This window comes from Limanda limanda, chromosome 21 (assembly GCF_963576545.1).
Source record: "Limanda limanda chromosome 21, fLimLim1.1, whole genome shotgun sequence".
Classification (NCBI taxonomy): Eukaryota; Metazoa; Chordata; class Actinopteri; order Pleuronectiformes; family Pleuronectidae; genus Limanda; species Limanda limanda.
The window spans coordinates 10,235,743-10,261,097 of record NC_083656.1 but is presented as its reverse complement, the minus strand read 5'-3'; the positions used below and the strand labels follow the sequence as shown (position 1 = coordinate 10,261,097).

Here is a 25,355-nt window from a genome sequence, read left to right as displayed (position 1 = left end):
ACATCACAAAATATTTCTCCTCTGCTTTGGATTTTTGACCAGTTTTTTTCCGTATGTCATGCGCTTCAGTGTCTCTGTGTGTAGGGCCGCAAGTGTGCAAAGTGGTGAAGGCGTGTGTGTGCATGGACGACTGTCCCTGCGCCGCATAAAATGCACAAAATTGCTACAGCTGTGATCGTCCATGCGCGTGATTCACTGCATACATCTTAATTTGCTCACATGGATTATCATATCATCGTATTAAATATGTAAATGTGGCAGCGGTGGGTTCACTTTGACGGAGGCAGCCTCGTTTAAACACCATCAGTCTTAATGAAGCAACACAGCGCGCATTCACTACTGATACAGATAGCTCTCTGTTTGGCACATCATCTGTCGACTTCTTTGGTTGTTTGTTTATGCCTCTGCGTGAGTCTGTGAGAACGAAAGGGAGGCTCAGACTGGGTGCGTGCAGAATGGGTTGTATTTAGGAGTTTCGTTGCGTCGAGTGTTGTGTACGCGTACGTACGTTTATATTTGTCAGTGTGTTGCAGCAGGTTTATTTGTGCATTCCTGTGGAGTATGCATACAAAGATTGCGTTTGTGTGTATTTGCATCACTGTGCCATGTGAGTTTTTGTTGTTGCGGCGTGGTGGCCCATTTCAAGCACAGCGGATGGATGGAGCGCCTCTGTGCCGTAGCTAATTAGCATGTTAGTGCTTAGTGCTGTATCTACTCCCTCAACGACACTCATCACTGATTCTCTCTGATGCTGGGGAGTGTGTGTGTGTGTGTGTGTGCGTATGTGTGTGCGTATGTGTGTGCGTATGTGTGTGTATGTGTCTGGGACTATTTATGCGAGTCTGCCAAATGGAAGTGTTTGTGTGTATGTGTGCGTTTTAGACAATGTGTGCAAAATTCGTGCGTGTCAGAGAGGGAGGAAGAAGAAGAGAGGAAGAGGGAAATTGAAAGAGAAAGTGAGAGATTGTTGTTTCTTAAAGATTGAGTGGCAGGAGTGTATGAACCGGTCTGAGCAATTATTTTATGTTATCATTCTTTCACTCTCAGTCGAATCATGTGGCATAGAAATTATCATGTGAGATTTTCTCAGTGTAATACTTCTGAGCAGACTATCGTTAAAACTAGCTCAGCAACAGAAGTAGGTTTTTGTGTGTGTGTGTGTCTGTGTGTTTGTCTATGTGTGCAAAACTTTAATTATTTATGCATTTCCGACCTGTCTGCTCGATCTCAATATCTCTCCATGTGCAATACTGTTTACATTGTATATATTATTGCTGTTTTTCTATTTCTTTATGTCTGCATTGCATATTTGCTTATTTATAACTTCTCACTGATGTTTCTTATTTTTATCCCTTTGCTGCTGTAACACAGCAAATATCTGTGATCTTATCTTATCTTCATTTTGTCTGATGATTTCCTGTGTGACTTTGCATACATTTCTCATATTACAACATAGGGACATTTTTAATATTATGGGTTTTTTCTCATATACATCACATAGCACAAGTATGAATACATTTAATGTGTTAATGCAGGCATATATTCATCGGTTTTTATACAAACCATCCATGCATCTCACCTCTTTGAGACAGCCCATGAAATTATTGCTGACTGGAGAGCCGGGCAGGTCAGCTGTGCTGGGGCTACCTCCCACATAGAAGAAGTCGTCAGAGCCCAACATGGTGTAGTCCTCCTGGGTGTAGCCTGTGGTGGTCAGGATGCCGTCCACAGAGATGGTCACCTACACAACAAAGCACAGGGAAAGGACACGCTATATACTCACACCAAAGGTAGCGCTATGCGCTAGCTAGGCGCTGACAAGCCAAATTAGCCCCCGTTACTCTGGTAACTAATGTGTATGCAATCTGTTGGGAAGGAGGCCTGATTGGTTCAGGGAATTGGTAAATTGTGCTGTTGGGATTTGATTGGTGTGATTGAATTAGTGCTTACTGTGAAATGTGAGTATTTGTCAGTATCCTTGACATTTGGAATATGTTGCTCTGCAGTGCTAAATGCCACTCACTCACGCGGCCTACAGTTGGATAATAAACGCTGTAGCTCCATCTACCATTTTCTGTCAACAGCAATTGTACAGAATAACTAGAGCTTGTGTGTGATGAATATAAATTACTGATACCCAAAGCTATAGGGCCACGACTGCTTGATTCTGACTCTCCAAACCCAAACTTCAAATTCAGTCATCACTGCATTGTTCTGACTACAAAATGTCTGCACACCAGTTGATGCTCGGGAGCCCGAAGAATGACATGTGCCCGAAATATTACCTGGGGAGTAATTCAAAAGTTTGTGGGAGCATCAATTGGTGAGCGGAATTTTCTTCTGTCCAGCTCCTACTGCTTATCAAGTGCCTGCTTAAGTACGCTTTCTACAAAACAGACTAAACCAACACAATATGTGCAGAGGAGTTGCATCAAAAGGCTAACACCATCTTCTACATGACCACGATTCAACCTTTACATCAGAGTTTTCCTCTTTATGTCTCTGCCGCTCTGAGCTGCTTCACATTTAAGCTAGAAGACGCAGTTTGATTTAAACTTTACATACAAACAACAACTTTCCTTAATGCCCCTACTAGAGTGACACCGATAATTTATCCAGCCCATTCTGCTGCATAATATATTGTACAAAGCCTTTTAGCTAGCACACATAGCCAACTCTGTCACACGTAAATCACAGTTAGTGGTATGTGATCACCTTGATATTCTACAGTACATTAATGTCCATGTTTGACTGCCCATAAAGGTTGTGGGCTCTTGATTTTCCCACTACAGTACCTTCACTCGCACTGATGGTGTTTATCATTGTTAGGTAAACTTGCCCAGCCAGGCAGGTGTTAGTAAGATATCCACAGGTGTTAGTACTATTTACTTGTTAGTAGTTGTTAGTTGTTGCACTGCTGGCAGCCACAGTTGTGTTACTGATGTCAGGCCAAGCTGTGTTGGGTTACTGAGGTTAGGGTTAATGATTCCAATGTTGTTAGTAGTTGTAATGATGTTGTGTTCTTGTGTTATTAGGGTGATTGGTGTGATGAAGGTGTTAGTTTGTTAGTATGTTGTCTGGGGGGGTTTGTTAGAGCTGCGAATCTGAATGGTATGACACACAGACGAACGCACACAGATTTATGTTACACACGCACAGGTGTTACATGGGTTATGGCTCATTCCACACACACACACACACACTCGCACACACACACACAGCCACACGCATACATACACACATAAATATAAAACATGCAGCCTGTTCCTCTCTCTGCATGCAGCCATTTGCAAAGAGGACACAGTAGATTAAAAATTGACAACAGAGCACAGAGTGAATCATAGGCACAATGGAGACCATGCGGTGGCAGAATGGAGGAGGAAAAAATCAAAAGAGGAAAAAAAAGAGGGGAAGAAGGGACCTCTCTATCCATTTTACGGATCAATCAGAGAGGGGAAGGGAATCTGAATCACGCCATGCAGGAAAGAGGGAAAGGGGCTTCGCCATTTGCGTGCAGGTGAGGCATGAGCCAATCAGTACACGCCTACATGTCAGTTACATTTTGATGGAGTGAAAAAAAAATAGTAGAGAAGGGGGAGGGGGCGGGGGGGGGATTGGGGGGATTGGGGTAAAGGATTTAACGAAAATAAGTGGTTGGCAAGGAGGGGAGACGGGGGCTTTTTAAGCGTAAAAGATTACCAACCGCATTTATCCTTTTATTGGTTTAGTTTTGATGTCTATGGTTCAAAAGGAAATAGACACGGGGCAAACCCAAACTAAGAAACAATTAGAATGATATCTACCGAACAATGGAGTTTGTTTACCATAGCGTGTCCAATGCCTGAGTGCTTTGTAGAAGAGGGGGAGAAAGGAAAGCAAAAAACTGTGAACAGAACAACTTTGGGAACAAAAAAAGGAAAGCTAGAAGGCCTCTGGTGAGGTAAAGAGGTTGGTTGGAGTGGTTTCACTAGGAGAAGGGCACAGGTTAGGTTAGTAGAATGAATCATTCCATGGATGGTGGTTAGTTTCAGTAGCAGGTTAGTAAAGTTAGTTGTCAAGTTAGTAGTACAAACAGGCAAACAGTAGAGGCAGGTTGGGTTACAAGCACCTGAGTGCGTGTGACCCTCAGTGTTGTCCAGTTCACACTCTCTCCTTCGCTCACACATCCAAACACACACACACACACAATTGAAAAAGCACTCACCTAGAGCTGAAAGCAGTGCTGGTCTGGTGGTTAACCCACTGTAAACTAAGACCAAAACCCCAGGTACTTTCTTCCTACCACAGCATCACTGCAGTCGGACAACAGACCACTGCTCATAGCTTTAGCATTGATTAGTTTCTTGCTGAGGACTATTGTGTTTCCAGCTGTCCACTGCCCCTGAAACATCTGCAGCATGTTTCACCATATGACTCATACACATTTCAGCTTTTTAACACGGAGCAATCATTTTTAAAATCTGAAGTGTTTGTCAACAATTTCTCAAACTAATCAATGAATCATTAAATCTAAGTCAGAAAACAGACAAAAATGCTAATCAGAATTACCAAGAGCTCAATGTGACATCTTCAAATGTAGCTGCTTGGCTTGATCGACAGTCCAAAACCAAAAGATATTCAATTTACAGTCATATAAAACAGACAAAAAGCATGTCCTTATATTTGAGAGGCTGAAACAGGCAAATATTTGCCAGTGTTGCTTAAAGAATGACGGCTATGATAATGAGGATTTATCAAAATGGTCAAAATTAATGTCAACTAATTTTCTTATTAGCTTTTTTCTTAATCATTTCATCACTAATATTGAAAAACCAAGCGTACATCCATTCAGTGATCAACCACTTGTCTCCGACTATGACCCCTGAAATCTTACTTCTTTAGTATTAATCAATATTATTTAATCTCTCTTCCTTCCTCCTCTCCTCTCTTCTCCTCTCCTCTCTGCTCAGCCGCTCACTCGCCCGTCTCCCATTGTTTGGTTACCTGTCTCAGGTTGCGGGTGACCTTGACGTCGTGCCAGCTGTTGTCGTTGAACTTGCCGTTGACGGGCTCCACCAAGGCCTCGAAGGCCCCGGAGCCGAGGTTGATGACAAGTGACACGGCACCGTTCTTCAGTGCCAGGTTGACATAGTCAGCGGACTTGCCGGTGTGCAGCATCAGGCCGTTGCGCTGCAGTGTCTTGAAAGAAAGCGTGATTTCGTCGCTGCTCGACTGGATGGGGTTGGGCGACAGGTCATAGCAGAAGTACTCAGAGCCCTTGAAGGTGGCGACATATTCCTCGCGAGCTGAGAAAGACAGGGGAAGGTGAAGAGGAAGTGAACAAGATGTGTGAAACTTTTGTTTAACAATATGATGATTTGTACAATATCCAGGCTTTGCTGCTCCTTCCCACACTGCTCTTCACAATATGTTCAAAGATGATAAAATGGTGGGTGTTCATCAGAGCCTGCCGAGTAAAACAGAGCTCAGCTGGGCCTGGTTAAATTTGATTCGGCTGTGCAGTACAAAACATAATGTTGAAGATGCTGAAAATGTTGTTATTGTCAAGCAAAGCCTCACTGATGCCAGCACTTGGAAGAAACACTTCCTTCCATACCTCTAATCGTACCATGGAGTGGTATGTAAACAAGCTTTGATCACTTGTGTGGGTTGGAGATTAAACAGAACAGTGTGGAAGCAAGAGAGACAGTCGTGAGTCTGTAGCATTCCAAACTCGTTATGAAACCTGCCATCCTGTCTTTTGAGAGAACAGCTGTGCTGGCAGTCTGAAGTGATGTGGTCTTGTTTGACAACGTGGCTCATTTCGTGATGTTTGTCAAAAGCCAGAGAGTGTGTGTCTGCGTATGTACATGTGGCAGCAGAGGTTAGACAGGTTGTGAGAAGCATGGCGAAAACTGGTAATGAAGATGGAGAACAGCGGGTCTGTAAGCATCATGGCAGCCGAGGCAGGCAGGATTGGCCAATTAGAATTCAGAAGATCAGGCCGACAGCCAATAGAAACTTACCTTGCACACCCGTCGTGACCCCCAAGGACACAAGACCAAGGTTTTGCAATCCATCATCCGTAAGCTCACACTCTGTTATCTACTCTTTCGCACGTACTGACATAAAAGTGCACAGCCTTATATGCAAGCCAGCAGAGGAACAAATATGCACACCTACACACACATCGGCGTACAAAATGATCGTACTATTGTGCTGGCATACACAAGCAGGGGCGACATTATCTGTCTCCTTCACACCCATCCCCCCAGAGCTTCAACCTTCCTCCGCATCCGCTCTGGCGTTCTCCTCGCCACCATCCCTGCATCTCTCACACCTCCACCGCTCCTCTCCGCACATCTCGTTGGCCTCTTTATCCCTCCCCCCCCCCCCCCCCCTTGCTCTGTGCAGCCTGTGGCATAACCACCATCTTGTAGTTCACGGTAATGAGGAGAACGGAGGGGGAATTTAACACACACTAGGTCAAGCTGAAGCAAGACAGACACTTGGCAAGGAACCGCCGTATTGGGGGCGGGAATGGGGGAGCTGGATGAGTTGCCACGTAATGAACAGACTGAAGTGTAATAGGTTATTAAGGTAGCGAGAGGCGAAAGAAAAGAGCGCTGAAATGGAATTGGCTGCACTTGAGTGACTATAACTCAGAGAGAATAATGAGGACTACAGAAAAAGTTAGCATATATCACAATTCAAAAAGCAATTGTGACAAATTGTCTTTCTTTGCTTTTGTTGCATGAAAAAAACAAAAAACAACAATGTGTGATGGCCAATATATGAGTGAGAAACAACACGTTGTTTGCCAGCATGCGTGAGTTCCCCCTAGTGTGAGATTCCTTCCCTCATGTTAATTAAGAGTGCGAGTGTTCGTGTGTGCGTCCGTGCGTGCGCGTATGCCTCAAATGGAAGAGAATCAAATGTTTGCAAATTTGTGTCCCGGCATATGATTGTGTACGTGTGTTTTTTTTTTATGAGTGCATGAAATGTGAGGGGGTGTGGGTGGGTGCTGGTCTCTGTAAATATTGGTGTATTGCTGTCAGAAAAGCTATTACCAACTCTGGGCCTCGGGCTAGTCTTTACTGAGAGGAGCGGGAGCAAGGAGGAGGAGGGAGACACACACAAAAATACACACACACACACACACACACACACAGAAAGACCAGCCACAAATGCTACCACAATCACGCATACACACTGACACACACACTTGCAGACGTGTAGACAAATGTAGATGAGGTGGCAGGGTGGTGGAGGTTGGGGTAGTGGGAGCCAAGTTGTTCACAATGAGAACACACGCAGCCGTCCAGCAGCATTCTAGCAGTAATTTACAGAGGTGCCATTAGATTTCAGTGTGCTGCTCCACCATTCTGTTGCTAATTTACAGACATGTCATTAGAGCAGACAGGGGCACATAAAGCATCTCGGCATCGATGTCGAAGCTCTGGCTCCCTCCCTTTTTGTATTACATCACACACGCACAGACACACACGCCCAAATGCGTATCGAATTGACCGAAAAGCGATGACGAGCGTGCGCAAGCTTCACGAGCCCACGTAAAACACACAATCGCGCACGCTCTCGAGTGGGCAGGTTGGAGTGGATCTGTTGTAGCTCAGATAAATGGAGTGAGTCAGTATTAGCTCAGAGTAAACAGTGAGACAGACACTGACATACACACCACATGTCACACTTCATCCTTTGGAGAGCACTGTCGATCAACGCAAGTGAGCGGGAGGGTGAAGGACTGTGGCGAAGGAGGGGAGAAAAAGGGAATGGAGGGAGAGAGAGAGAATGGAAATAGCTCATGCTAGACTGTTTAATGTCCTCTTTTAGATACTATTAAGCATCATTATCTCACGTTTTAAATGAATTTGGTTAGCAGTGGTAATTAATTCTTGTGTGTTTCGAGCCTATCCCAAATAGTTTTGCTTTGCTCTGAGGTATATTTAACTTGATCTTCCCTGATGAAATAAAAAGGAGGCAAAGAAAGGAAAGTAAATCTCTCAAGATAAGATGTTTTGTGTGCTGTGGAATTTTTAAAGCTTTATTATCTGATGTGTTTTATGACTGTTGTATTTTTTTAGCTTATTTAACTCTTGTTGCTGGATTGATGCTTGTCTGACTTTTTATACCAACACGTTGTGAAGTTTAAAAGCAAATCGGTTTTCTAAAACTGTTTTTAATATCATTAACAGTATATATGCATTACAACAAAAATACTAATAGCCTGTAAATTTAGTATCTTCTAATTCCTGTACAAAACACTTGAGCAAAAGATATCTCTTGGGAAATTGTATTGTGCATTATTACACTGCTTTCAGACAGTATGTGTTTTTATAAAACCAAACAATTTATCGACTATACTCAAGAAACCTATTAACAGTTTAATTGATGCTCAGATAATAATCTTGAGCTGCATAATAATCTGTAGTTTGCAGCTTTATCTGACTGAAAACGTTTTTTAATTTCCTCAGCTCTCCCTTTGAAAAACAGATGTTGATCTTGCTAAGGCTGATTAAATTAAGTTACCAAATGAAAGGAAAGACAAAGACAGATAAGAAAAGGAAAGGAAAAGAGAGGAAATGAGAGGAAGAGGAAGGGTATGTCAAAAAAAAACAACAGGAAAATAGGCAAAGGAAGTAGTGAAGCAGTGATGTAAGGAATTGACCATGGAGGCTATAGGAGGAGTGGGAATAGGCAAAAATGTAAAGATGGAGGGTGATTGCTATTAGACTTTGAAGGCTATCATTAAACTACTGCCCTAATGAATAAAGCATTCTGTGGGGAGGCAAGAAGGAGAGAGTGAATAACTGATCTGATGGGTGCTGCTGGGACCAGCTGCAACTGTACCACCCCTCCACTGATCAAACACACATCACTTGGATTCCACTGTGTTTGTTTGTATATGGCGTGCGCGAGTGTGTGTGTGTGTGTGTGAGTGCGTGTGTGTCTCATATAGCTTTGTCTCTCCTCATGGGTCTCCTCATCGTTTCATGCATTTCCATGGCAACCTCATGTTGCAGGGGCTACAGCAAATATGAATGTGCTTGTGCATGCTTATTTCTGGGAGAGGGGGAGACAGGAAGAGGGATGGAGAAGGAGGGCAAGAGAGAGAAAGAGTGATTGAGTGAACAGTACATTATCATGGACAGCTGTACTGAATCAAAATGGCGGATGGAGGCTGGGAGCACATCAGGGGAGCCTACATTATACAGCACCTGATAGAGGGAGCAGGGTGGAAAAGAAGCAGGGTGGAGAAAGAGAGGGAAGATCCACGGGTGGGGGGGATTTAAAGGAGGAATACAAAAAAGGGGGGGAAGATGGAGAGTCTCATTGAGATGGGGAGCACAAAATGGAAGAGTGGGAAGAGAGAAAGAGGTAGAGGGATAGAAAGAGAGACAAGGGAAGGGAGTGGCAGAGAGCGAGGGATGGCGAGAAAGAACGAAAGAGAGGAAAAAAATGCTGGTGTATCTAAATCCTAGTGTAGCAAGCCTCAATCATGGCAGCCCTGTCATTCTGGAGATAGCACACTGCAATTCCCCTGCAACTCGTTTTTAGCCCACCATGCAGTTCTGCTATCAGCCTCTCTCAGACTGTGCACACATGCAAATACACACACACACACACACACACACACACACACACACACACACACACACTAATAATAATAAACTCAAACATCTTGCATGAAGGCATCCACCTCCTTAATAACAGACAGGTGACTTAACTTTATACTCATACATACAGATAGATGACCAGCTCGGGGAAATGTATGTAAATGCATGCTAATATATGCATAGTCTCCGTATTAAGTTAAAGTGTGAAGATCCATACAGTCAAGCACACTAAAGGATACGACTGCCGTTTCCATCTCGATTCAGTGATAGACAGCATCTGGCTTTGAAACTGATTGGGCTATCACATCGCAGCCGAGGGAGCAATACTGTAGAGGAGGATATTAGTGTCAGGATACAAGTGACGGATTGGCTGTATGCGACACTAATCTCTTATTCCTCTTTTTCTTGTTGTTTTTGTTGTTGTTGTTGATCCTAAATTGAAAGTGTTCAATCCCAAGTTAAAAGAAAGAAGGGAACACCTGCTCCGACAACGGTGCGGCTGACCCGGAAATAAAACGATTGATTGGTTGATCGACAACAATGAGTGGGTAATTTGGATAACTGATTAATCAATTATAAATGCAATGTTTAAAAATCTTTTTTATCATTGTGAACTGAATACACTTTTTGAAGTCAGTTTTGAAGACACCATTGTGGAAATTGTGATGTGAAATGATTTCCTGCCTACAGGGGACAAACAGTCATGTTAAAGTACTCAATTATCCCACACAACATCTTTCTATAATCCTATAATTCTATAGTCCAATAATTTCAAAGGTCTTGTTCTGCCGGACAAATTGTTCAAGAATAACAAATGATAATATTACAATAACCAAAAGCTAAAGTTTTTCACCTGTGAGAAGAACTTTCAGTATTTTTATTGGAAAAATTAAAATCGATAATGAAATATAAAATGATAATATGTATTATGCAATGATTCATATGTAATGGGACTAGAGCCAATACGTTGTATTGTATCTCCAATTAATTAATTGCATAGCGGGGTTTTTTCAGACAGTGAAACCTATTACAATAATTCTTTTGAGTATTTCATAGTATAGTTTGAATTTCCTTGAGGCACAAATAGCATATAATCAAATATCTTAAATTGTTAATCCGTCTGAATTTAATTTAAAGAAAGAAACACAATTCCTGCCATTATGTTTGCTCTTCTCTTTCTTGTCCTCTTTTGTTTCTTTTATCTATGCTCATCTCTCTCTGTCTCTCTCCCTCCCTCCCTCTCTCAGTAGCTTGAATTTGGCCGCTCTGGTACCCAGGGAAACCAGCTTGTTTCCATGACAATGTCTGCAGGCAGAACAGCGTATTTGTCTTAAGCTTGATAAGATCAGAGTCTGTTTCATCCCTCTTAGACACACACACACCTACACCCGTTATGGCACATATGCACATAGGAGAGCGGAGAACACCGAAAAGCATACAGGCTGCAAAAATGTGCATTAGTGCATAGAGGCAGCCAAGCATGAAGTTCAATGTACTCACTCAGACAAATGATGGTGCTCAGACTTGCATACATACATCCTGTAACCATGCCCACACACACATTTCTACATCTATCGTTGCGGAGACATTGAAACAATGCATTTCCCAGCCCAGGATTCCAACCCTAAACTAAACCTAAATCTAACCATAACCCTAAACGTGTTTGTAAGATTTGTCGGAATGTGAGGACCAGCCTGATTGTCCCAAAATGTCTTGATTGTCCCAAAATGGGCCTCCAAACTCAACCGGGTACATCATACAGGTGAACACACACACACCAGTAATGAACCCACCTTACAGCAGGAGTTCTTAATAAAATAACAACAGCATAAAGACCTCCTTCATTAAGGTAATGTAATGGGGTTTTAATGAAAGCTGTGGCTATTTCAGTTGTTGTAGTTATGCTAGACAGCTACCACAATCAAATGAGTGTTTGTGTGCGTGCCTGTGTGTGCATGCCTGAGTGTGTGTATGTGTGTTTGTCGTGTCTTGGCAACGAGCAAAGAAATGAACTTCAAATGCCAGATGGGTTACTGGAGTGAATCGCCAATTGGGCCACTGTAGCCCTAGCACCCACTCAATAGAAATGCTACAACAGGTAACAGACGACTGGAGCCTCGACTTGCCTGGAGCGTGTGTGTGTATGTGTGTATGTGTGTTTGCCGGTGTTTGATGAGGTATGTGCATCACTGATGAATACCATCCTGGCTGATGTGAGACTGTGTCAAGTCTGGGCGCCAGCAAGGAGAGATGCAGCGCTCCTGCTGAGAAACACTGCAGTCTTATCTCCCTTCCTGTCTTCCCTTACGTGTCCGACCTTCTCTTTCAACCTCTCTTTTCGCACTTTCTGAATACGCCCCTATCTTTCCTCACCATCACTTTTCTACACTCCCTTACCCTATCCCTTCACGCCCACCCCTCCTCCCTGCCTCCCCTGTGCACTCGCAGCCGTCCTCCGCTCTATCTTCCCCCTTCATCATCTATAAATGGGAAGTCCGTTTGATGTCTTTATTTTTGGGCGATTACAGGGAGCATTGGCTTTGTGCTTCGCTCCCTATTAGCGTTGCAGTGAACGCAACGTTAATGTGTACACTTGCTAACAGGATGGTAATTGCATACAATTACTTGCAAATGTATACATTTACCAGTGGGATTGCAACACATTTCCCATGGTGCATACGGTAACTGTGTATCTCCTTGATAATGTGGGGGAAGAGCTCTGTATGCGGTGCTGCGTCTTTCATTACAAGAACTGCATGGGTGTTAAGCATTAATGAGTGTTGTAGTACAGTAATGTAATGGGTGTTAGTTGCAGAGAGTAGAGGCAGAATTAGTTCCATTAATGGAGAGGGTATATCTAGAAAAATTTTACACTTTGAAATAAATACTTGGTCGGAATTGCTCCACCCGCTGCCGAAGGCCGGAGGGGGCGCAGCGGAACTTTTAACAGTTATTTTCTCACAGCTCAGGAGGGCGCCATTAGGAAGCAAATTCCTGCCACTCACTCAGGCAGGCAGCCAATCACGAGGCGCTTCCCTCTTAACACCAAGTGGCTCTCTCTCTCACCTCAAGTTGGGTGCTGCTCACTTGCCCGTCGTGCGAAATTATGTCAGCAGCGCAAATCACAGCGGCTAATGTGTGTCAAAAATACAGTGTGTTACAGTATTTACTTCGAGCCTTAGGTGATTTTGCTGATTTTACTGGCAGGTGAGAACAACCTCTCCATTATACAGTATGCTGGTAAACCTCTCTTGACGCAGGCCCTATTGAATTACATGTGTTTATTTCAGGGACAGTTTATGCAGTAAACCTACACACACAAACGTAATTAAACTCCCTGCCAAGCATTTTAATAGGGCTCCAAGTAACAATTATTTTTACTGTTGATTCATCTATTTATCAAATAAATTATGATATAAAAATTTTTATTTTTAAAAGTAATAATTGCTTCAAACAACCAACAACAGTCCATTGGAACAAAACCAAAAGATATTTATTTTAAATTACTTGATTAATCTCTCACCAATAGACGATTAATCTGAATCTATTGCGATTTTTCTCTTTGTCGTGATGGTAAATTGAATATCTTGAGGGTTTTACTGACGATTTACATCACACACATCTGAACTCCTCAGATTGAACTATATGAATTTATATCAGTAAATCAATTTTATGACTCTCACCTGATAAAGAAAAAAATCTGCAGATTATTTACCAGGAAAATACTAATTCTACAAACAAATTACTTATGAAAAATGAATGATTTTATTAATCTAGTTTCAGTGCCTGTATTTTATTGAATAATCCTTGTGTGATATATTATTAGGTCTGTAAGATGGTGATGAGTAAGAGGTATGAGACATGCTGTACTTTGCTGATACCGACTGGTTCCTCTTGTCTTGGCATCTGCTCCCGCTCCCACATATGGTGGAGTCAGCACGGTGCTTGTCCGCTGTGCGTGTGTGTGTGTGTGTGTGTGTGTGTGTGTGTGTGTGTGTGTGTGTGTGTACATGAGAAAACTGCGTATATGAGTATGTCCAGGACAATATAAGCGAGGTGGAGGGGCAAAAATAAAGAGACAATTTGAAGTGAAATCTAATGAATGCGACACTGAACGTGTATGTGAGTGGACTTTGCATCCACCTTCGCGTTTTTGCTATGAGACAATGTGTTAAAATGAAACGCTTTGATTGCCGACGCTTTATGAGTCACAAGTGATGACTCACAATCCACCTCCCCTGAACACACACTCATGCGACGCACGCATAAACACACACACACACACGCAAACATACCTCGTTCTCTCTTCATCCACTGACCGTGAAGAATATATGCAGGCAGTCTTACTCATGCATATTTACACTGAACACACATTCACTCACCTACTCAGCGGGCACTCTCTAAAGGTTACTGTGTGTGAGTGTGTGTGTCTGTTTGTCCGCCCGTTCACGTACGTGCGTGTGTAAAGGTCACTTCAAGCGCAGAATGACCACTTGTCTATGCCGTGCACAGATTGCTGGATTGACATCGAGAACCCTTGGACATGCAGACGGACCGTTATTAACTGGACAATCCTCTTCAAAGCTACAATAAATACATAAACATCATAAACAAGCATTGCCTGCCAATAGAAATATTCCTCGATTCTATTCGAACCTACAATCACTAATTCAACCAGAACCCTTAACGGTCTATTCTAAGCCAGAGAAGAGAAGAAGCAAAATCTGCTACTATGCTTTAAGCACATTTTCTACCCAGATTATTGCTGCTCAATACTTTTCATAAAAAATCCATTTCCCACTCTTCCTTTGGCTGCTCAATACTTATGAAAATCCAATTTGGCTGCTTCTTTTCTTCCGCCCCTCCACAATTCCTGCATTTTCGCCCACTCAAAGTGATTAGTGATCTGTGGGTATCGTTTCCAGAGAGAATGATAGCTGTGTTTTATGGAGGAGGGGAAAGGTCCTTGGTTCCCCATCAGGGCTGATGTCCCTTGGAGAATCACTGGTATGGAGTGTGGAGGGCGGGAGGAGGGGGGGGGGGCAGACAGGAGCACCGCTGTCCCTTTGCAGATACAGGCAGTTGCTCTACATCACAAGAGAGAAGACGACTCACTTTATCTGCCCTCGCTTCCTCTTTCCCTCTCCACTCCCTCTATCATTCTTTCCTTCAACTCTTCTCTCGCAGGCACAGGCTCTTTTTCTCAATTTCTCCAGCGCGAGCACACACACACAGAAGCAGACACACACATGCTATATATCTTTCTAAGACACCCCTCCCCGCGCCCAATCCTCCCCCTCAAAGAAACTCATTTCAGCTTTGTGGGCTCCTCAAAAAGCCTCTTTACGCCGAGCTAACCTAAGCTAGACTTCGTCTGCACCATTTGACAGCCTTTACATCTCAGTATACTGAGCAAAAACACACACACACACACACACACACACACACACACACACACACACACACACACACACACACACACACACACACACACACACACAAACATTTTTCATGTGTACATTTTTTTTGAAAGAGACTTCGCGGGGGGGAAAATAAATAAAGATAATAAAAATAAAGGAGAAAAAAACGCCACAGTTATACTTTCAGCCTATCACAACCCCAACATCCGTCGTAGTGAGGGCATCCACTGTACACAACTACTCTGAATAAATTGTGTAATAATGCTGGAAACATATGTTAATACATGTCGGGCCCCTTAAGTAGGTGATTTAAAATGCTCAGCGTAAGCCAGATGAAGCAATTAAAATTTCACTGCCACCTGGATGATTCATGGCAGACATTTTGGGACAGAAACTCCAGCACTTTCCACCAGCGTGGCTGAATTCTTCATTACAAAGCAAAGTTCACTGAGTGCACGGCGGCCCTGTCACAATGGAGAACAGCTGTCCGCACGTCCTCTCGTCCAGTCCCAGAGCACAATAGATGCGGATCAGCCTGTCGCAGTCTGGGCCTGTCGTCATGTGGGCCAATCGGAGTGTTCATCAGCGTCATGCAGAGCCGACCAGTCGAGCGGCACCTACCTTTGGTTGTTGCAAGAGCGCCACAGGCCAGAGCAACGATTCATTGCCACGCATGCACACATGTTAAATTAAGATGACGCTTACACACATGCATAGGCTGCTTACCTTCCCAAAAATGAAACATTGCGACTTAATGGCATCCGCAAATAAGGACTTCAAGCTCGTCATTACCATACATACAAGTGCCTGTCAATACCTTAAACTTTAAAACTAACCAGAACAGCCCATTAGCCATACAAATGAATAACAAAAAATGGGGGAGGGGGTGGGGGGGGTACCTCCGAGTTTTCCTAAATTCACAGAGGGTGGTGAGAAAGAGTGAAAGGAAAGGAAAGGAAAGAAAGAAAAACAAGGAGAAAAGGGGGCAGGAAAACATGGGTGGCATTGTAAGTTTTGTTTATGAGTGAACACTTTTCAAAAGGCAGAGCACGGGCACTTGTTTTTGGGCTGTGTTCAAATAACGCTGGACAGCTTGAGGGGTTGAGGTATATCAGCATTGCTTTCATACTATGCAGGAACATCTGCTCAGAATCACGTGCACTCGCCAAAGTGTGAGCAGGAGCAAATGCGAGGACAGCAGAGCAAGACATGCTGGAAGCCAATGAAAAGCCATAGATGAATGTGGCTGAATGTTCCTTTCAACTGCCACAGTCCACGATTCAAACTCTGATGTAAAAGCACATATGCACACATGTGGATATGTTGTGCACACGCATATACACAAACACACACACACACACACACACACACACACACTTCCATTTCAAACTTTTACATACAGATGAGAGAAAATGAGATGAGGTGGAAGAGTAAAGACCAAATCAAACCATCCATGGAGTCAGTCGCTCAGTCGTCCCTCAGCTCCATTTCCAGGATGTGGAGCCCTGCCAAGTCTAACCCAGCCAAGCAACGCCAAGCTACAGCCGCCTACTCCCTCCCGTTAACCCCTCCCACATCAGCAGCCATGATGATGGTATCTTTTCCAGCAGAAGTTGCTCTCAGGCTCATCATTCAACAAAAAAAATTAAGTTCTTTAAAGCCACATTTGAAAATAAATTGATCCAGTGCAAATGTGCAAGTCGAATTAGAAGAAAAAAATTCTGATGAGACCCAATGGGACCAAGGAACTCAGAAAAAAAAAAACTGACCTTAGTTCAATGCCTAGAGAGACAACTTCCTCCCGCGCCAGGTGGTGATGAAGTGGGGGAGGGATAAAGGGAGTTGTGAGTGTATGGGGGGTGAGGAGGTAGGGGATGATGGTATAGCAGAGGACAACAGGAAGTGAGGTAAGAGGCCATACCTTGGTCGCCAATCATCAGGTGTGCCAGACCTTAAAGGAAAACAAGAGCACAGTCAGCACAGCAAAGGATCATGAGGTGTGAAGTGTGTGTATGTGTGTGTACATATGTGTTTTTTGTGATACAGGATATTTCATATATGAAGGTTAATGTTCTCTGTGTTTGTTTGTTTCTTTATGTGTGTGTGTGTGTGTGTGTGTGAGTGCTCTAAATTAATGCTTTGAATAAAAACTCACTCCGTGGACACTTACTCATCCCAGGCAGCAATCCTACGCACACAGATACGCACAGACGCTCGCACACTGCCATGAACTAGGTCGTGTTAAGAGCAGTATTTGCGTATGTCTTTGTCTACGTAACCTTGAGAGCCACTTCAGATGAAACAGATGGGATGTAGTACTTACCAGATGTCAGGAACCAACCCCTTCATACCCACACTGACCAACCCACATTTATGCTGGCTACCTTGTACTGTAGTCATTTGCAATGAGAACATGAAGGCCAGAGAGAAGAAGGAAAAGGAAGAGACATGGCATGGAAAGTATATAAATGGCTACGGAAAGGAGGTGGAGAAATAAATGTCTACTTAAGAATTAAGGTAAGAACATGGACAAGAGGGAATAGGATAAAAAGAGCAAAGAAAGAGATGTTTGATCCTATCAGGAATATCAGGGGCAGGGAGAGAAACTCAAATACGGATAAAATTTATAGATGGATTGATGGAAAAGGATAGAGAGATAGAAAGATAGAAAGATAGAAAGATAGATAGATATATAGATATATAGATAGATAGACAGATAGACAGACAGATAGATAGCCAACCTACCTGGAGTGTAGCTGTACTCTGGGAAGGGGTCGCAGCCGGGCGAGGAGAGAGAGAGACAGACATTCATTAACATGCATGCTCAGCCCTTGGGTTACCATGGCTACTTACTGTACATGCACACCCGTCCAGGGTTACCGTGGTAATATACATGCAAAGTCCACGCAAACGCCAAAATGGATACCATGCTGCACTGGTAGCCAAAACTGAGTGTTTGTCTCTCTCTATATATAAAGCAGCATTTAAAAAAAATGTCTCTCTATGGCTCCACATGTATACAAATACACAAACATAACATAAGCACACACACATACCCACCCACACCTGTAGGTATACTGAGGGTGGGGTGGGGGGGTGTGGCAGCAAATATACATTTACGTTCCTACCTGTACGTTTGGATTCGAGAGCCGTTTACCCCAAAACTTACCTTGCAGCTCCTTCCTCTCCCCAGAGCCGCCCAACACACAGCATGCAGCACACACACACACACACACACACACACACACACACACACACACACATACACACACGCACACACACAGTATCACAATCTCTTTCTCGCGCTCTCTGTCTTTCGAACATACAGACACACACACACACACTAACATTTACTATGGCAGTAATAATGATGTGAAATAGCAGGATAAACATGTAGGGATGGATTAGCAGTGCAGGAAGACAAGGGGCATGCATGGTTCAATACTGGGACAGAGTGTGTGTATGGTGTGTGTGGTCATGTGCGTGTGTGTATTCTGAGCTGCACGCTCAGTTGAGTGTTTCCTTGCCTATGCCCTTGTGCTAGTGGCATGGCAGGTGGAACCATTAGCATGCTAACAGCGATTTGCCCTCAAGGACAATGCAAGCAAGGCCAGGCCTAACAAGCCAGGTTCACTCTGCCTTCACTGGAGGGCAGAACGGCTGAGACAGTAATTACAGTTCTGCATAGCCCTGCCAAATAACTCTTCATTTACTGCCCCTATAATGTGAACAACTGCATTTGTTGTTGTTTTTCCGACTCTAAAGGTGACATATTGATATGCTTTAAAAGAAAACGCTCACAGACTGCATTTTCCTCACTACTAGTATGAAAGAAGCTTTGGAGCCAGACAAAATGCTTACACCGAATAACAATATTTTGTATAGCTTATCACAATAAATAATAAAATTGAATCATCTCTGAGGATATTGTGCAGTTTTACCGTAGCAGGGAAACTAGCGCTGCCAAAGCCAAATTGCTCATTCCTGGCTTTAAACACAGTCCTGAGGATTCATATTTTCTTCTAGAATAGCATATTCATTTTGTTTTAAAGACTCATAGCAGATCCATTCTGTAATCATTTTTCCTCAAAGCTTTATTGTGCAGAATAAGGGAGGTTGCTTGGTTTAAAATACCAAAATAGTTTCAAGGTACAATATAAGAGATAAACCTTTCTACCAAACTCTTCCTGACGCAATACAACTACACAGCCTGGACTCATATCCATGCAAATAATGATCATTTTCAAAAGGCTGACTATGGTTCAAACATTGCATATATCCACAGATGCTGGTGATATTGTTGATTTTCTATCATCAAAGAGGGATATCGACCTGAGCTATACTTTCCCTATACTATCCTTGCCATCCATTTCATTTTTCTTGGATGCAACCTTTAAAATCTTCCTCTCCAGCTGTGCCGCGGTGCACCTGAGGGATTTCTCTTGACATACTAGGAATCTGTATGAGGTATTCACTAGTAGTGATGTTGATGCATGGATATTAGCTCAGCCCCAGGATTCTATGGCCAGAGAAATCCCACTGAGCCAGCATCTTGTCAGACTAAAATGAACAACAGAACATTGGGCCAATTTTTAAAAAACGGCAAAGCGTTTTATACCACAACACAGCAATTCAAAAAAGCATTTCATCTGCTCCGTTCTGATCTCAGACCTCTCTGTATCTGATCTATTTTCAGAGAATGAGCAACATAAAGTAGAGAGGTGTAAGAGAAAACCAAGCGTCGGAAATACTCTTAAGATGTTGTCTGGGATTTATGCTTTTGTTAACGATCCCCATTTGCTGTTTCGCTTTTTTATTTCTCTCTTAAAAGCTGCCAGTCACTGGCTCCATAAGCCCCATTCCTTAAATCTGTTAGCAGTGAGCAACCAAAGAAAAGACACAAAGTAACCTTTAAGTCATTAAGCTGCTCTCAGTTTCCATCTTCATCGTAGATCTTACTCTTGCAGCAATTTCAACATAAATTTAAATCTGAGAAAATCAAGGAAACACTAGTGGACCACCAGTCAACAACATTTACATGCCCACACTAATATAGGGAGTTAAAAGGAAGAACACAGTGGTTTTTAATTTCCTGCAGAAGATAAGCATTATTTATTCTGGCACTGCTATAAGATCTCACATGAAAGCAAATCTGCTACGACCAAACACAGGGCTGCCCACCCCTTGTGCATCCACCCAAGCCGACTTCCTAACTGGAAGCATTTTATGAGCCTACCATAACTAACTCTGGCCACCACTGCAAAGAGAAAAAAACAACAACTGTAGCACTTGTTCTCCACATCAACACTTGGCATTACTCACGGCTGGGATGTGAATCCATCTCTAGGAATATAAAACAGCTCCTCTAAAGGGAGAAGTAGCCTCTTGTTGAGCGACAAAGTGCAGGTATTGTTGTCTGATGAGAGCCTTTATGTAAAATGTCTGCACCTTCCATTTACCATGTAGTGCTACACCGCTGCTCAGCAGTGATGTTGATGGTGCTAGAGTCTGCACAAGTGTGTCTCTCCATGTGTTTGCTACATGCGTGCAGGTATGTGTGAGTGTGTTATGTGAGCTACGTCTCAAGCTGTGCTCTAACAGTGAACAGCACAGTGGATTAAACTGGCTTGAATCACATGTAATTCTCTTGAATGTGTAGACGCCCCCCCGCCCCCTAGCATCAGGAGCAGTGTGGCAAATCTGATGGTTATTTTTACTTATCAATTAATAGTTGAGTCTTTAAAATGTCCAAAAAAAATAGAGACAAATTTATATCACTATTTCACAGAGTTCAGGGCACAGAGTAAGACCAACAGTACACCCCCAAATAAAATTTTATAAGGATACAAATAGCAGAAAATCCTTCAATTTAGTGAGACTGTAAATTAAATCTGTTTGGTATTTTGCTTCGTTGTAGCTTGAATATAGGGCTTACATTTATTTTCATGATAAATTATGATTATGATTATTTACTCAATTATTATTATTTTATATAAAAAATGTAAAATGCCTGTTACAACAACCGACAGATAGCTTGTATTTTTCAGTATAGCTTGTATATTTAAACCATTAATCCAACTTTGTCGGATTCACACAAAAATAAGGTTCGAGTCAAGGAAGAACCCATTACACTTTTAGTGCTGATCGGGATCAGGGGACCAGAGCCCGGATTTTGAGATAGGGTGCATCTCAACATTTTTATTGATTTGTCAGAGAATAATTCATGGATTCTGATAAAATAATTGTTTAGGGAACCAACATTTGTGTGTGTAATTTGGTAAAAATCCAAATAGAAATCTGGATCTCAGTTTATTTAAATGTGGTTTCATAATTCATTATTTGAAACTACTTCTCTGTGAGTCGACAAATCATTTAAGCGTGAGCGTAATGCACTAACTACCGCCCCCACCATGGAAAGACCAGTGGTCAGCCATTTAGCCTTAAGGATGCCTGTCATACATAACACAAACACACACACGCATACAGACTCACCACCACAAACATGTAATTGCGGCAGATGCGATGCCTTAAGTCACTTAGAGGTGAGGCAGAGCTGGAGGCAGGAGCGAGTCTAGAGGCTGTAGCTGAAGAATGGGAGCAGGGGGGGAAGGCAGGAAGAGGCGAGAACGGAGAAGAACTCCTGGCATGAGGTCTCTCTTATTAGTCCTGTCTCCATGGTAACCTAGGTCATCCCACTGTCCACTAATTGCCTCAGAGCGTGATATGGCGAGTGGCTACAGGGAGGTGTGATGCTGACAGCGGTGCTGGGTGGGGTGTGAGCTCAGGTCAGTGACAAACCGTGGCCACGCAGCAAGGCCACTTTGCCATTTTTGGCAAATGCGTTTGTGTCGTTAAAAGGAATCGATTGCTGAGGCGAAGATGAACGGTATCTTTGGCACCCGAAAGAAAAAAAAAAACATACGGTAGTTTAGAGAGCTATTGATTAAGGATGCAGATTTGCTCCGTGAATGAACTGAAGCAAATCTGGCGACACACACAGCTAAGCAGGGGGAAATGATAGCATTTTCAATAGTGGCCATAACAAGGTAGCTGAGTTCATTAAGCAGCTGTTTCATTTTTGTAATGACCATCATTACACTGCCCTGTGTATTGGCACTTGTGTTGACCAAAGTGGTGTTCGACAATCTTAGGAGTTCAGATATTAAATCATTTGCAATGAAAGAGTATTTCCATTTGCTTCCCTCCAATAAGGTAGATAAAAGTTTTATTATTATTTTCTTTACGCTCACACTTCTTCATATCTATAAAATACTACCGACAGGAAACCATTTGCTCTTTTATACTGCGGAAGAACATGGACACAAAAGCGCACACTTTACACACTCACACATACACAGAGCATCTTAACGGGCTGCAAGCTGTTCAGATTAATGGCAGGCAATTGATTATACACGCTTCATTTCAACATCCTATGTATGGTACCTGTGAAGGCCATATAGAATCAATGCAAATCCATTAACACAGGCAGCCAGGTGTCAGCTACGTAACAACCACTGATTTCCAGCCTCTTAGCTTAGTTCCAATTAAAGTCTCTCAACAAGAGCCAACAGCCACATCCATAATGGATCTATATGGTTATTGTGTTTTGCCAAGCGCACCAGCCGAGCCTCTCAGAGCTTAAACACTGCCAGCCACGTACGGATTCTCAGAGAGTTTCAGGAATTTGTCTCAAATCTCCAGATACCAAAGCTTCACAGCCTGAATGCAGCAAGAAGCAGCTGTCCCCAAGCTCACAGCTTCGGCTCCACTAAACTGACTGCACTTCCTGGGAGGGGGCTTAGCTCGGAGTTCTGGAGGTACATACCAAATTGGCAGTCATCAAAAATCCATACAGAATCAGTATGCATGTCTTGCACTGTTTGTGAAGGCTGCTGGTCCCTACACACCAAGTGAAGGCAGCTGTGAAGGTGTGAATGAAAAATAGATCTAGAGCGAGAGAACCTGGTGTTTGGAAAATGTGGGTCGGCATCCACAAAGGTAACTGTATGTGCATGTGTGTGTTGGAGTGCACTTTGTGTGTTTGTGTAAAGGATGAGATGTATATGATGGGTCAGCATGATTCTTGGCCTTACCTTCGCTGCAGTCATTGCCTTGGAAACCGGTGTCGGAGCAGTCGCACACGGCCTGGTCGTTGACCACACTGCACACTCCTCCGTTCTGGCACTTGTGGTCTGGTCCGCAGCCAGCTGTGATCGTGACGCCCTCTGAGCCGTCCTGTGTTACCAGCGAACCGTTGATGCTCACACCCCTGATCCAGCCACGGAAGGCGGGGTGTTCCCGCACATTAGGGTTTGTGAGGCGTAAGGGCGAGGAGTGAAGCTCTGGCGTCACCCCGCCCATGAATGTGTGGCTGAATACTGTCATGTCTCTTCTCTTGCTCTTCACTTCCGCCCATCCCTCCAGCCGCCCGTCCACCTCCAACGAAGTGTTCTTCCAGTCCCGCTTGACACGCACTGCGTGCCATCGCCCGTCGCTCACCGCCACACCTGACTGCAGCTCGGCTGGCTCAGCACAGAAGATGGAGAAACGCAGGTGGAGGTGGCCGTGGAGAAGCAGCAGCTCCAGGAAGTCACAGAAGCCCTCGTCATCCAGGTAGAGCAACAGGCCCTCCTGGCTGTGAGTCCGCAGGCTGAAGCTCAGCACACTCTCACAGCAGGCGTTCCACACCGGGAACCGTCCCCACTGATTGGACACACCTCCGTACTCCAGGACCTCCCCTTGGGCATGGCCCCCCGCACTGCACAGGCACAGCCCCAGGAAGAGCAGTGGGGCTGCCGCCCAAACACACACCGCCATCACACTCATACAAACACTCGTTCTTTCACACTCACACACACTGGAAGAAATAGAGGCTAGAGCTGAGTTGGCTCCTCTAGCCTACAGCTCATGGTGACAACTGTAGGCTGCTTCGTAGAACACGTTCTAGGTGTCACAGCTGCACAATGCTATCTTGGTAGTTTGGTTGGTAGGTGATACAGCTCCAGTGGGTGAGGGGTCAACCAGCAGCTCCCTCGGTCTTTTCAGCAAGCTTGGGGCATCTTCTTCGGCCTCAGCCTGGCGTTTGTGTCTTCTCTGAGAGGCTTAATGTCTTCTCTCCATTCAAGCTTTCATTTGTAACCTCTTACATACGAGATTCCACATGAGTGTAGTTGCGCGAGCATCTGTGTGAGTGTTAGATACATGTCGGAGAGGAGGTGAACTTCATCTTTGTGCCCTAGATAGGGGCCTTATCCTCTGTGCAGACAACTCCCTACGGAGTGTGAGTACGGGTGTGTGTGGCTCACACACTGGTAATGGAGAGAAATGACGCCGTCATAGCAGAATTTTCTCCCCCTCCTCCCCGTCTTAGTAGGGCAAGACTTAAAGTGTGTGTGTGGGCAGATATATGTGTGTGTGTGTGTGTGTGTGAGCGTGTGCGTGTGTGTGAGAATCAGGTATGTGCGTTCCTCACTGCCGCGTCATCACTCTGTCCAGCGACCTACAGAGGGAACAGAGACGGCACCATCAAGAAGGGTCACACACACAGAGCACATACGTAAACATGCACAAACTCACACACAGCACACACACACACACACACAGCACACACCCAGGCTGCTATTACTCTCAAATGACTCCCTCTCATGCATTCTGTGCACACACACGGACACACACACATGGCCACACACACACACGGCCACACACACGGCCACACACACGGCCACACACACGGCCACACACACGGCCACACACACGGCCACACACACACACACACACACACACACACACACACACACACACACACACACACACACCATATTTAACAGGCCAAACCATTGTCTGTCTATATGAACACAGTGTACAGTGAAGCTGTTTCACCTCCACACAACAACGACTTAAGCGAAACACATACAGTGCAGGCGCGCACACACACACACACAGACACACACACACACACACGCGCACACACACACACACACACATGCGCGCGCACGACCAGCACCTCCTCCAGCTCCCATCATGCCGCAGATTGTTACCAGGTGCCAGTCTCTTAAACCACTTCTGAAAGGATCCTCTGAACCGACGAGGGTCATGGAAGTGTTGTGGTTTTATTTGTTTTATATTTTTTATATTTTAAAAAGGGGGATTAGTGACGTCAGCACAAAGAGCGGGAGCAGCTCCGCGCGCGCTGCGGCGAATGACTCAAACCGCCGCGCGCTTTATCGAATTCACGCACACACACACACACACACACACACACACACACACACACACACACACACACACATATAGACGACAACAATAACACACACACACACAC

General features: G+C 44.0%; 1 protein-coding gene across 4 annotated transcripts in view; it reads right to left on the bottom strand.

Annotated features, from left to right (window-relative positions):
- nrxn1a (neurexin 1a) overlaps positions 1-23,860 on the bottom strand; it is a 52,723-nt gene extending 28,863 nt beyond the window's left edge. For 2 of the 4 annotated variants that reach the window (XM_061094840.1, XM_061094839.1), the window contains exons 1-6: positions 23,128-23,860; positions 17,780-17,797; positions 16,956-16,985; positions 4,984-5,285; positions 3,825-3,848; positions 1,580-1,741 (exon numbers count right to left, since the gene is read on the bottom strand). In XM_061094840.1, coding sequence (XP_060950823.1) covers positions 1,580-1,741; positions 3,825-3,848; positions 4,984-5,285; positions 16,956-16,985; positions 17,780-17,797; positions 23,128-23,860 — 1,269 coding nt within the window. Of the gene's footprint in view, positions 1-1,579; positions 1,742-3,803; positions 3,849-4,983; positions 5,286-5,790; positions 5,798-16,950; positions 16,986-17,779; positions 17,798-23,127 lie in introns of all 4 variants that reach the window. The other 2 variants (XM_061094842.1, XM_061094841.1) reach the window with 2 other exon arrangements.
- Between the last annotated feature and the right edge of the window lie 1,495 nt (positions 23,861-25,355).